Here is a 13,671-nt window from a genome sequence, read left to right as displayed (position 1 = left end):
TGACTATTCACAATAATTGTATTATTGTGTTCATGTAACCGTACCCATTGTTACATCAGTTAGTGATTTAAGGTGGAACCAGACAGGGCTGTCCTCTAATACCTCTTTTATTTGTGATTGTAAAAAAAAAACACCCTTCTCTTTTAGATTCAATGAGAATATAAAAAGGAATAAACAGATAGCATTGATACACCCATCTTCCAACCCTGACCCTTCTCTTAAAGTATGTTTATTTTCCACACAGGTCATTCCCTAACAACTACTGGGACAAGTTTGTGAAGACAAAGGTGCTGGCTAAGTACGGTGACATATACGGTAGGGAGAGGATCGCAGAGCTGCTTGGGATGGACCTGGCCTCTCTGGACGTCAGCGCCATGACACAAGAGAAGAAACCCGAACCAGAGAGTGGCATGTTAAGCTGGTACGTAAACACACCCCCGCGGATCTGCAGAAAGCATACAGCACATTATACAAATTCACTAGTAAATAATTTGCACAACAAACAAGCAATGTACAAGCACATACAACTGGTACAACTTGTAAGATGGCACAATCTGAAGTCAACATTGAGACAGCTTTGTGAGGTAGTTGTGTGTTTGCTGGGAAGTAAACGTGTTGTTTTCTCCATAGGATTATCTCCATTGACATCAAATACCAGATTTGGAAGTTCGGGGTGGTCTTCACTGACAACGTAAGTCAATACTGGACCATGCTGTAGTATTCCAGTGAATGTGGAGTTTTCTAGACATTCCTGTATCTAGTGTGGTACTTAGCCATTTCTCTGTCTGTAGTATTGTTATAGTAGTATTGCTGAAGTACTGCAGTATTGCTGTAGTAGTACTGATCCTATGATACTGATTATGGTTGCAAAAGGAGGGTATATTACTGGAAACTTTTGAAGTTTAACAGTAAACTACCAGAATTTTGGTATCTTTCAAGGATTTTATGTAATCTGTCACAAGACATCTAGTGGCCATTTCCGGTACTTCAGATTTGTACAGGTGTCTGTAATTATCTCTTGCCCTCTGTGTGGCCTTATCAAATGTAAAATATATGAAATAAGGAAATAAGATGATTTTCAAATAAAAAATAGATTGACAAAGCTGTAAAACATTATCCTAAATTCAAACCATCAACTTAGTGAATACCATTGGTGTTTAATATGAGGGTTTCAGCATGAAATATATTTTATATGTGACCGACCGGCTTGATTCGGTCTTATGTAGCAAAATTTGAAATGGTGTTTTTTTTTTACATTAGATAAAAGTAGAGACTCAGAGCTAGACAATTATATATCATACACTGCAGTTGAGGAACAATGGGAAAGTAATTCTGCTTTGAAAGTTGATAAACTTGTGACCTCACTTTGAGAAATTGTCCCTTGAATGTTTTGGTACACCTACTCGATAGCTCTTCTTTGTCTACATACATTCAGCATCGTTCACACCCTCTAAAGCCTTAGACCCACCCATCTCTTTAAGGATTCACATATGAGGCCATGTGCTAAACAGAGTGAGTATGGTAGTGTACTAAACAACCAAAGATTTCAAGACTAAAGGCTCTTTTATTCTATGGGTGTGTTCGTAAATGTAATCTGGAGTGCCAGTGTGTGCTCAGAGTATGCTCTGGGCGTTCGTAAACTCAGAGCGTTGGCAGATTGTCCATTCGTAAACTCAGCATTTCGCTCTTGGAGCGTTCAGTGCGCACACTGGATGCTCTGGCCGAGGAGTAGGGTTGATTTGAGCGTTCTGACCTAACAACAGTAGTCAAGCACTCAAGCTAACTGGCTAACGTTGGATAGCTTGCTAGCTACTTCCATACACCAATGAGAGAACAGCTCACTCTGACCATTTTACTCTCCCTAGCAGAGCTGGTTAGGCTGTTTTTATGTTATCCAGAGCGTTGGTGACTGCAACTGTGCTGCTTGCAACAATTTTATTACGCTTTTTTGCCAACGTTTACTGACACCGTCCATATTCAACGGGTGTTGAGCGTTCATAAATGCATCAGTTATTCTGCTCTCTGGCACATTCAGATGAGAGCGCTCTGAAATCGGAGTAGATAGCCAAAGCGAATTTACCAGCTACGTCTATCGACAGTTGTCGCAGTGACATCATGAACATTCTATTGAAATAGTTATTTGCATAGTGGAGTCTTTTGTTTAGACATATAGCTAGCAGCTGGCTAGCTAGCTAAACAATGAACCATAATCCCACCTCATAACGTTACTACCCTGCATGAATCTGCAGGTAGCTAACCAACCAGGTTCAATGTTAACTAGCTAACATTAGGCTATAACTAGCAATGCAAATGGCTCTGAGATACGAATAATATAACTACACAGATCATACACGTAACGTTAGCTAGCGAGCCAGCCGGCTAACGTTAGCTAGCTAGCTATCTATCAGTGCTCTTTAACTTGAAATGAAAATGACTTTCTGACAAATTTAGAAATGTGTAATATCTGAAAATGTAGCTAGCTATCTTACCCGCATACATGGATGGACGCTTCTCCCCTTCTGTCACGGATGCCATGGTTGCCCTTAGTTTGAAGATGTAATCCGTTTTTTTATACAACAGGTGTTTTATACAACAACCTTATGTGTGTTCTCTTTTTGACTCCATCTGCATATTTGCAATCAAACGCCAGAATCTTCTCCATCTCCTTAGCTATCTAATTCCACTTATTTCAAAACTCGGTCCTCCAGAAAGTGGACAGCAACACTCATGCAGTTCTACTACGTGATATCTTTCAAAAAAGACATGCTAGAAAGGATTACCTACACACACTGACCAGCTCATATTATACACAGAAGTGTGCTACATGGCAGACCAATCTGAACTCATCTCTCGTTATGTCCAGTCCACTCATTATCTCAGCCAATCATGGGTACTGGGAAGGTTGCTCACTTTTTCTGAGGCTAAACCAACTATGCTCGTAATTTAACAATTGTATTTGTATTTACAGATGGCATACATGTTTGTTATTAAGGCCCATGAAAATGCACATGTTTCAGAAGGCATTTCTGCCTAACAAAATTTTGACAAAATAAAAATAGTTTACACTTATGCCTCTCCTGTGAAGTAGAGGCGTGCGACATACGCCTAGTTTTCTGAAACGAGTAACATGTAATTTTTTTACACACTTGTATTTATTTTACTATGTAAGTATGTATTTTTTTGTCATTGTTTCTGCATCAAACTGGTGGCAGTTGTGAAAAAAATTCAATAGTTGGAAGAGTTGCCATTGTTGATTAGATGGTTTTTTCATTAATTAGGCTATTTTCTCTTGAACCATATGGTCTATCTACTAGAAACTCATGGATAATATAAACTCTGATATAAAAAAAAATGAATAATTTATGAGTAATAAAAATGAGTCATTCAAGTATAAATTACCAAAGTAACTATAGATTGCCATAGATTTTCTGTTAATTACCAACATTACTGAAGATTCCAGTAACTTTGGTAAAGTACCGGTAGCTTTGCAACTCTAATACTGATATTGCCCCCCATCACCTCTTCTAGACGTTCCTCTATCTAGTCTGGTACATGGTCATGTCTCTGCTGGGTCACTTTAACAACTTCTTCTTCGCCTGTCACTTGATGGACATCGCCGTTGGTGTGAAAGATTTGCGCACCATCCTCTCCTCCGTCACACACAACGGCAAACAGGTACCCACCCAGTCAAATGTAGTTTCTCCCATCAGATCAATGAGTGTGAATAAATAAACTAGATCTAACTGTAGTGCCTCCTCTTCCCTATATCTCTCTCTCCCTCTGTAGCTTATGATGACTGTGGGTCTGCTAGCAGTGGTGGTGTATCTCTACACCGTCGTGGCTTTCAACTTCTTTAGGAAGTTCTACAACATGAGCGAGGACGAGGACGAACCGGACATGAAGTGTGACGACATGATGACCGTGAGTCAAATCTCCTGTGGCTTAACTGATGATATTACCTGAAACTATCGTCCTCGAAAAGTGATGGGCTCCCGAGTGTGCGCAGCGGTCTAAGGCACTGCATCTCAGTGCAAGAGGTGTCACTACAGTTCCTGGTTCGAATCCAGGCTGTATCACATCCTGCTGTGATTGGGAGTTCCATAGGGCGGCGCACAATTGGCCCAGCGTCGTCCGGGTCGTCATTGTAAATAACAATTTGTTCTTAACTGACTTGCCTAGTTAAATTATTATTAATTTTTTTTAATATGTGTGAGTTACTGACCTTCAATCACCTTCCCTCCCTACCTCTACCGCCTTCTTTCTACCTCCCACTCTCTGTCTGTCAGTGTTACCTGTTCCACATGTACGTGGGTGTGCGTGCCGGCGGGGGTATAGGAGACGAGATCGAGGACCCGGCGGGCGATGAGTACGAGCTCTACCGCGTCGTCTTTGATATCACCTTCTTCTTCTTCGTAATCGTCATCCTGCTGGCCATCATCCAGGGTATTCATCCGTTTACACTTCTCTGTCTCCAAATGTAAATAAAAGGTTGCACAATTATGAAGAAAAAAAATTTCCCCAGTTGGAGGATTCTCAGAATAAGGAAGGAGTAAACAGGGAAGGATTCTTCCAACTGGGAATCCCAGTTGGAGGATTCTCAGAATAAGGAAGGAGTAAACAGGGAAGGATTCTTCCAACTGGGAATCCCAGTTGGAGGATTCTCAGAATAAGGAAGGAGTAAACAGGGAAGGATTCTTCCAACTGGGAATCCTCTAACGGGAATTATTTTTAAAAAAAAATGTGTAACTTTGGGAAAGTATTCTACTCCGATACCACCAGTGGACTTCATAATGTTTGGTTGCACTGTTCTGGGCTTATGTGTTTTACGTGGAGTAGTTGGGTCTGATGTGTGTGTGTGTGTGTGTGTGTGTGTGTGTGTGTGTGTGTGTGTGTGTTGCAGGTCTGATCATTGATGCGTTTGGCGAGCTGAGAGACCAACAGGAGCAGGTCAGAGAGAACATGGAGGTAAGATCACATGGCTGGTACTATCAGATGGCTGGTACTATCAGATGGCTGGTACTATCAGATGGCTGGTACTATCAGATGGCTGGTACTATCAGATGTTAGACAGATGGCTGGTACTATCAGATGTTAGACAGATGGCTGGTACTATCAGATGTTAGACAGATGGCTGGTACTATCAGATGGCTGGTACTATCAGATGTTAGACAGATGGCTGGTACTATCAGATGGCTGGTACTATCAGATGGCTGGTACTATCAGATGGCTGGTACTATCAGATGTTAGACAGATGGCTGGTACTATCAGATGTTAGACAGATGGCTGGTACTATCAGATGGCTGGTACTATCAGATGTTAGACAGATGGCTGGTACTATCAGATGTTAGACAGATGGCTGGTACTATCAGATGGCTGGTACTATCAGATGGCTGGTACTATCAGATGGCTGGTACTATCAGATGTTAGACAGATGGCTGGTACTATCAGATGTTAGACAGATGGCTGGTACTATCAGATGTTAGACAGATGGCTGGTACTATCAGATGGCTGGTACTATCAGATGTTAGACAGATGGCTGGTACTATCAGATGGCTGGTACTATCAGATGGCTGGTACTATCAGATGGCTGGTACTATCAGATGTTAGACAGATGTCTGGTACTATCAGATGTTAGACAGATGGCTGGTACTATCAGATGGCTGGTACTATCAGATGTTAGACAGATGGCTGGTACTATCAGATGTTAGACAGATGGCTGGTACTATCAGATGTTAGACAGATGGCTGGTACTATCAGATGTTAGAACAGATGGCTGGTACTATCAGATGGCTGGTACTATCAGATGGCTGGTACTATCAGATGGCTGGTACTATCAGATGTTAGACAGATGGCTGGTACTATCAGATGGCTGGTACTATCAGATGGCTGGTACTATCAGATGGCTGGTACTATCAGATGGCTGGTACTATCAGATGTTAGAACAGATGGCTGGTACTATCAGATGGCTGGTACTATCAGATGGCTGGTACTATCAGATGGCTGGTACTATCAGATGTTAGACAGATGGCTGGTACTATCAGATGTTAGACAGATGGCTGGTACTATCAGATGGCTGGTACTATCAGATGGCTGGTACTATCAGATGGCTGGTACTATCAGATGTTAGAACAGATGGCTGGTACTATCAGATGGCTGGTACTATCAGATGGCTGGTACTATCAGATGTTAGACAGATGGCTGGTACTATCAGATGACTGGTACTATCAGATGGCTGGTACTATCAGATGTTAGACAGATGGCTGGTACTATCAGATGTTAGACAGATGGCTGGTACTATCAGATGGCTGGTACTATCAGATGTTAGACAGATGGCTGGTACTATCAGATGGCTGGTACTATCAGATGGCTGGTACTATCAGATGGCTGGTACTATCAGATGTTAGACAGATGTCTGGTACTATCAGATGTTAGACAGATGGCTGGTACTATCAGATGGCTGGTACTATCAGATGTTAGACAGATGGCTGGTACTATCAGATGTTAGACAGATGGCTGGTACTATCAGATGTTAGACAGATGGCTGGTACTATCAGATGTTAGAACAGATGGCTGGTACTATCAGATGGCTGGTACTATCAGATGGCTGGTACTATCAGATGGCTGGTACTATCAGATGTTAGACAGATGGCTGGTACTATCAGATGGCTGGTACTATCAGATGGCTGGTACTATCAGATGGCTGGTACTATCAGATGGCTGGTACTATCAGATGTTAGAACAGATGGCTGGTACTATCAGATGGCTGGTACTATCAGATGGCTGGTACTATCAGATGGCTGGTACTATCAGATGTTAGACAGATGGCTGGTACTATCAGATGTTAGACAGATGGCTGGTACTATCAGATGGCTGGTACTATCAGATGGCTGGTACTATCAGATGTTAGAACAGATGGCTGGTACTATCAGATGGCTGGTACTATCAGATGGCTGGTACTATCAGATGTTAGACAGATGGCTGGTACTATCAGATGACTGGTACTATCAGATGGCTGGTACTATCAGATGTTAGACAGATGGCTGGTACTATCAGATGTTAGACAGATGGCTGGTACTATCAGATGGCTGGTACTATCAGATGGCTGGTACTATCAGATGTTAGACAGATGGCTGGTACTATCAGATGTTAGACAGATGGCTGGTACTATCAGATGTTAGACAGATGGCTGGTACTATCAGATGTTAGACAGATGGCTGGTACTATCAGATGGCTGGTACTATCAGATGTTAGACAGATGGCTGGTACTATCAGATGGCTGGTACTATCAGATGGCTGGTACTATCAGATGGCTGGTACTATCAGATGTTAGACAGATGTCTGGTACTATCAGATGTTAGACAGATGGCTGGTACTATCAGATGGCTGGTACTATCAGATGTTAGACAGATGGCTGGTACTATCAGATGTTAGACAGATGGCTGGTACTATCAGATGTTAGACAGATGGCTGGTACTATCAGATGTTAGAACAGATGGCTGGTACTATCAGATGGCTGGTACTATCAGATGGCTGGTACTATCAGATGGCTGGTACTATCAGATGTTAGACAGATGGCTGGTACTATCAGATGGCTGGTACTATCAGATGGCTGGTACTATCAGATGGCTGGTACTATCAGATGGCTGGTACTATCAGATGGCTGGTACTATCAGATGTTAGACAGATGGCTGGTACTATCAGATGTTAGACAGATGGCTGGTACTATCAGATGGCTGGTACTATCAGATGGCTGGTACTATCAGATGGCTGGTACTATCAGATGTTAGAACAGATGGCTGGTACTATCAGATGGCTGGTACTATCAGATGGCTGGTACTATCAGATGTTAGACAGATGGCTGGTACTATCAGATGACTGGTACTATCAGATGGCTGGTACTATCAGATGTTAGACAGATGGCTGGTACTATCAGATGTTAGACAGATGGCTGGTACTATCAGATGGCTGGTACTATCAGATGTTAGACAGATGGCTGGTACTATCAGATGGCTGGTACTATCAGATGGCTGGTACTATCAGATGGCTGGTACTATCAGATGTTAGACAGATGTCTGGTACTATCAGATGTTAGACAGATGGCTGGTACTATCAGATGGCTGGTACTATCAGATGTTAGACAGATGGCTGGTACTATCAGATGTTAGACAGATGGCTGGTACTATCAGATGTTAGACAGATGGCTGGTACTATCAGATGTTAGAACAGATGGCTGGTACTATCAGATGGCTGGTACTATCAGATGGCTGGTACTATCAGATGGCTGGTACTATCAGATGTTAGACAGATGGCTGGTACTATCAGATGGCTGGTACTATCAGATGGCTGGTACTATCAGATGGCTGGTACTATCAGATGGCTGGTACTATCAGATGTTAGAACAGATGGCTGGTACTATCAGATGGCTGGTACTATCAGATGGCTGGTACTATCAGATGGCTGGTACTATCAGATGTTAGACAGATGGCTGGTACTATCAGATGTTAGACAGATGGCTGGTACTATCAGATGGCTGGTACTATCAGATGGCTGGTACTATCAGATGTTAGAACAGATGGCTGGTACTATCAGATGGCTGGTACTATCAGATGGCTGGTACTATCAGATGTTAGACAGATGGCTGGTACTATCAGATGACTGGTACTATCAGATGGCTGGTACTATCAGATGTTAGACAGATGGCTGGTACTATCAGATGTTAGACAGATGGCTGGTACAATTAGATGGCTGGTACTATCAGATGGCTGGTACTATCAGATGGCTGGTACTATCAGATGTTAGACAGATGGCTGGTACTATCAGATGGCTGGTACTATCAGATGTTAGACAGGTGGCTGGTACTATCAGATGTTAGACAGGTGGCTGGTACTATCAGATGTTAAGATCACATGGCTGGTAAGATCAGCTGTAGGAACAGATGGCTGGACAGTGTGCTAGTACTGTAAGAGATGGGACTAATGGTTGTCAACATGAGGGGGAAACATTTAACTATTTTATTCATAATTTCTTTATTAAACCGATTCTTCCCCCCTTTTACAGACTCAGTGCTTCATCTGTGGTATCGGTAGCGACTACTTTGATACAACTCCCCATGGCTTCGAAACGCACACCTTGGAAGAGCATAACTTAGCCAACTATATGTAAGTTACAGTACCTATGTGTCGCTTATGTGTGTGTGAAGACCCGACTCGTGTCACATTCTGACACCTCTCCTCTCCTCTCCTCTCCTCTCCCCTCCCCTCCCCTCTCCTCTCCTCTCCTCTCCTCTCCTCTCCTCTCCTCTCCTCTCCTCTCCTCTCTCCTCTCCTCTCCTCTCCTCTCCTCTCCTCTCCTCTCCTCTCCTCTCTCTGCAGGTTCTTCCTGATGTACCTAATCAATAAAGATGAAACGGAGCACACAGGACAGGTCTGTCTGTCTGTCTGTCTGTCTTTCTGTCTATCTACAGTGTCTTCAGAAAGTGTTCATACCCATTTTGTTCCACATTTTGTTATGTGACAGCCTGAATTTAAAATTGATCAAATTAATATTTTGTGTCGTTGCCCTAAACACAATAGCCCGATAATGTCAAAGTGGAATTATGTTTTTAGAAATGTGTACAAATTAATTACAAATGATGATGTCTTGAGTCAATAGGTATTCAACCCTTTTGTTATGTCAAGTTAAAAGGTGCTTAACAAGTCACATAATAAGTTTCATGGACTCACTCTGTGTTCAATAATAGTGTTAAACATGATTTTTAAAAGACTACCTCTTCTCTGTATCCCCACACATACAATTATCTGTAAGTTCCCTCAGTCGAGCAGTAGATTTCAAACACAGATTCAACCACAAAGACCAGGGAGGTTTTCCAATGCCTCACAAAGAAGGCCACCTATTGGTAGATGGGTAAAAAAGCAGACATTGATCGTCGTGAAATGATTCATTGTGACCGACCGGCTCAAATCGGTCTTATATAGCAATATTTGAAATTCTGTTTTTACATTGGATAAAGTAGAGACTTGGTTTAAACCTCTTGACGGGCTCGTCCCGTATGCGGGATCAACATCCAGCGAAAAATCCTATCGCCATTTTCTTTACAAAATGTAATATATATATTTTTTCAAATATAGGACTATTTTATATCGTTTTATAGATACACCTCTCCTGAATCGAACCACGTTGTCCGATTTCAAAAAGGCTTTACAGCAAAAGCAAAACATTAGATTATGTTAGAGGAGTATATCGTAAAAGTAGCCACATAGCCATTTTCCGACCAACCACATGCATCACAAATAACCAAAAAACAGCTAAATGCAGCACTAACCTTTGACAATCTTCATCAGATGACACTCCTAGGACATCATGTTACACAATACATGCATTCTTTTGTTCGATAAAGTTCATATTTATATATAAAAACAGCATTTTACATTGGCGCGTGACGTTGACTAACTATTTTCCCTCAAATGCATCCGGTGAAACAGCGCTACAATTTACTAAATTACTATTCGAAAACATTTTTAAAATGTAATATTGTCATTCTAAGATTTATAGATTAATAACCTCTTACATCTAGACGTTCCGCTAGCGGAACACCTGCTCCAATATCCAATGATAGGCGTGGCGTGAAATACAAAGTCCTCGAAAATCCGAAAACTTCCATTTTTCAAACATATGACTATTTTACACCATTTTAAAGACAAGACTCTCCTTTATCTAACCACACTGTCCGATTTCAAAAAGGCTTTACAGCGAAAGCAAAACATTAGATTATGTCAGCAGAGTACACAGCCAGAAATAATCAGACACCCATTTTTCAAGCGAGCATATAATGTCACAAAAAACAAAACCACAGCTAAATGCAGCACTAACCTTTGATGATCTTCATCAGATGACACTCCTAGGACACTATGTTATACAATACATGCATGTTTTGTTCAATCAAGTTCATATTTATATCAAAAAACAGCTTTTTACATTAGAATGTGACGTTCAGAACTAGCATTCCCACCGAACACTTCCGGTGAATTTACTAAATTACTCACGATAAACGTTCACAAAAAACATAACAATTATTTTAAGAATTATAGATACAGAACTCCTTTATGCAATCGCAGTGTCCGATTTTAAAATAGCTTTTCGGTGAAAGCACATTTTGCAATATTCTGAGTAGATAGCCCGGCCATCATGGCTAGCTATTTTGACACCCACCAAGTTTGGTACTCACCAAACTCAGATTTATTATAAAAAAAATTGGATTACCTTTGCTGTTCTTCGTCAGAATGCACTCCCAGGACTTCTACTTCAATAACAAATGTTGGTTTGGTTCCAAATAATCCATAGTTATATCCAAATAGTGGCGTTTTGTTGTGTGTTCAAGACACTATCCGAAGGGTAAAGAAGGGTGACGCGCCCGGCGCGTTTCGTGACAAAAAAATTCAAAATATTCCATTACCGTACTTCGAAGCATGTCAAATGCTGTTTAAAATACATTTTTATGCGATTTTTCTCGTAAAAAAGCGATAATATTCCGACCGGGAAACCCTGTTTTCGTTCAAATGAAAATAAAAACATGGAGTCTTCTCGTGCACGCGCGCCCCAGTCTCATTGTTCTCAGATCGACCACTATCCAAATGCGCTACTATTTTTCAGCCATGGCCTGCAAAGCCATCATTCAACGTTCTGGCGCCTTCTGAGAGCCTATGGGAGCGTTAGAAAATGTCACGTTACAGCAGAGATCCCCTGTTTTGGATAGAGATGATCAAGAAGGCCAAGAAATAGTCAGAGAGGGCGCTTCCTGTTTGGAATCTTCTCAGGTTTTGGCCTGCCAAATGAGTTCTGTTATACTCACAGACACCATTCAAACAGTTTTAGAAACTTTGGAGTGTTTTCTATCCAAAGCTATATGCATATTCTAGTTTCTGGGCAGGAGTAATAATCAGATTAAATCGGGTACGTTTTTTATCCGGCCGTGAAAATACTGCCCCCTATCCATAACAAGTTAACATCTCTTGAAAGCACCTGCAATGCCAGATTTAAAAATAACTTTACTGGGTAATCACACTTTGCGATAAAAGGGGATGCGATACTCAGAACAATAGGCTAGCAATACAGGTCAGCTCCATCTTGGAACAATCGCATATCAAATCTAATCTTGTATACTATTGTCAATAATCCCTTACCTTTGATTATCTTCATCAGAAGGCACTTCCAGGAATCCCAGGTCCACAACAAATGTATTTTCGTTCGAAAAAGTTATTCCTTTATGTGTTCTTGTTAGCGCGTTCTGAAGGCTGCACCAAAAGTACCGTCGTCCGCGGGACTCCTCTCTTACCAAAATGGAAAAAATATATATTTAAGTTCGTTCAAACATGTCAAACGTTGTATAACATACATCTTTAGGGCCTTTTTCAACCAGAGCTCCAATAATATTCAAGGGGGGCGGTTGCATTGTCTTTCAAAACGTTTCGAAAGGGGAGGGTAGCCAGGGGCGCCGGCGTCATAATGGTGATGGCCCTCTCCGTGTGACCACGTTCCACAGCGTGTCATTCTGTCAGTTTTCACAGTAGGAGACTCAAATCACTTTGTCAAGACTGGGGACATCTAGTGGAAGCAATAGGAAGTGCTCAATGAACCATAGCTCACGGTGTGATTTATAGGCAAAGTGCTGAAGTTGAGTCCGCAATTCAGAATTCCACATCCTGTTACGATCTGTCTCGGGGTTTTGACTGCCATATGAGTTCTGTTATACTCACAGACACCATTCAAACAGTTTTAGAAACTTTAGGGTGTTTTCTATCCACAAGTATTAATTATATGCATATCCTAGCTTCTGAGTTTGAGTAGGAGGCCGTTTAAAATGAGCACACATTTTTTTTTTTTATCGCTGTAGCGCCCCCTATCCTAGGCGACCGTCAAGAGGATATCATACACTACAGTTGAGGAACAATGATAAAGTAATTCTGCTTTGAAAGTTCATAAACTTTTAACCCCACTTTTGAGTAAATGGCCTTTGAACATTTTGGTAGTACTACTGGAGAGCCTTACTTTGTCTACACCCATTCAACATCGTTCACACCCTCTTAAGCTTTAGCCCCACCCATCTCTTTAAGGTTTGATCCAGGCGTTCTGTCCTAACAGCAGTCAAGCACCCAAGTTAACTGGCTAACGTTGGCTAGCTTGCTAGCTACTTCCAGACACATAATGAGAGAACAGCTGAACACTGACCATTTTACTCGCTCTAGCAGAGCTGGTTAGGCTGTTTTCATGTTATCCAGAGTGTTGGTGATGGCAAATGTGCTGCTGGCAACAATTACACATTTTTGCCAACGTTTTCTGACACCGGCCATATTCAACGGGTGTTGAGCGTTAGTAAATTCATCAGTTGTTTTGCGCTCTGGCACACTCAGACGAGAACGCTCTGAAATCGGAGTAGATAGTCAGAGTGAATTTACCAGCTACGTCTATCGACAGATGTTACACTGTCATCATTAACATTCTACTGAAATGGTTACTTGGATAGTGGAGTCTTTTTGTTTAGACATGTAGCTAGCTAGCTAACTAGCTAGCTAAACAATGAACCATAATCCCAACTCATGACGTTACTACCCTGCATGAATCTGCAGGTAGTTAATATTTTTATTTGATTTATTATTTCAGCTGGAAATGTGAAAG

General features: G+C 41.6%; 1 protein-coding gene across 1 annotated transcript in view; it reads left to right on the top strand.

The window, feature by feature from the left end:
- ryr1b (ryanodine receptor 1b (skeletal)) overlaps positions 1-13,671 on the top strand; it is a gene marked incomplete at its 5' end in the record, with an annotated part of 164,709 nt that overhangs the window by 146,527 nt on the left and 4,511 nt on the right. The window contains 8 exon segments of the mRNA XM_029773897.1: positions 245-421; positions 631-691; positions 3,529-3,675; positions 3,787-3,921; positions 4,287-4,443; positions 4,901-4,965; positions 9,058-9,158; positions 9,372-9,423. Of these exon segments, the coding sequence (XP_029629757.1) occupies positions 245-421; positions 631-691; positions 3,529-3,675; positions 3,787-3,921; positions 4,287-4,443; positions 4,901-4,965; positions 9,058-9,158; positions 9,372-9,423 (895 nt within the window).

This window comes from Salmo trutta, chromosome 13 (genome assembly GCF_901001165.1).
Source record: "Salmo trutta chromosome 13, fSalTru1.1, whole genome shotgun sequence".
In the NCBI taxonomy this organism is placed as follows: Eukaryota; Metazoa; Chordata; class Actinopteri; order Salmoniformes; family Salmonidae; genus Salmo; species Salmo trutta.
The sequence above is the reverse complement of the archived record's forward strand: the minus strand, read 5'-3'. Positions and strand labels throughout refer to the sequence as shown.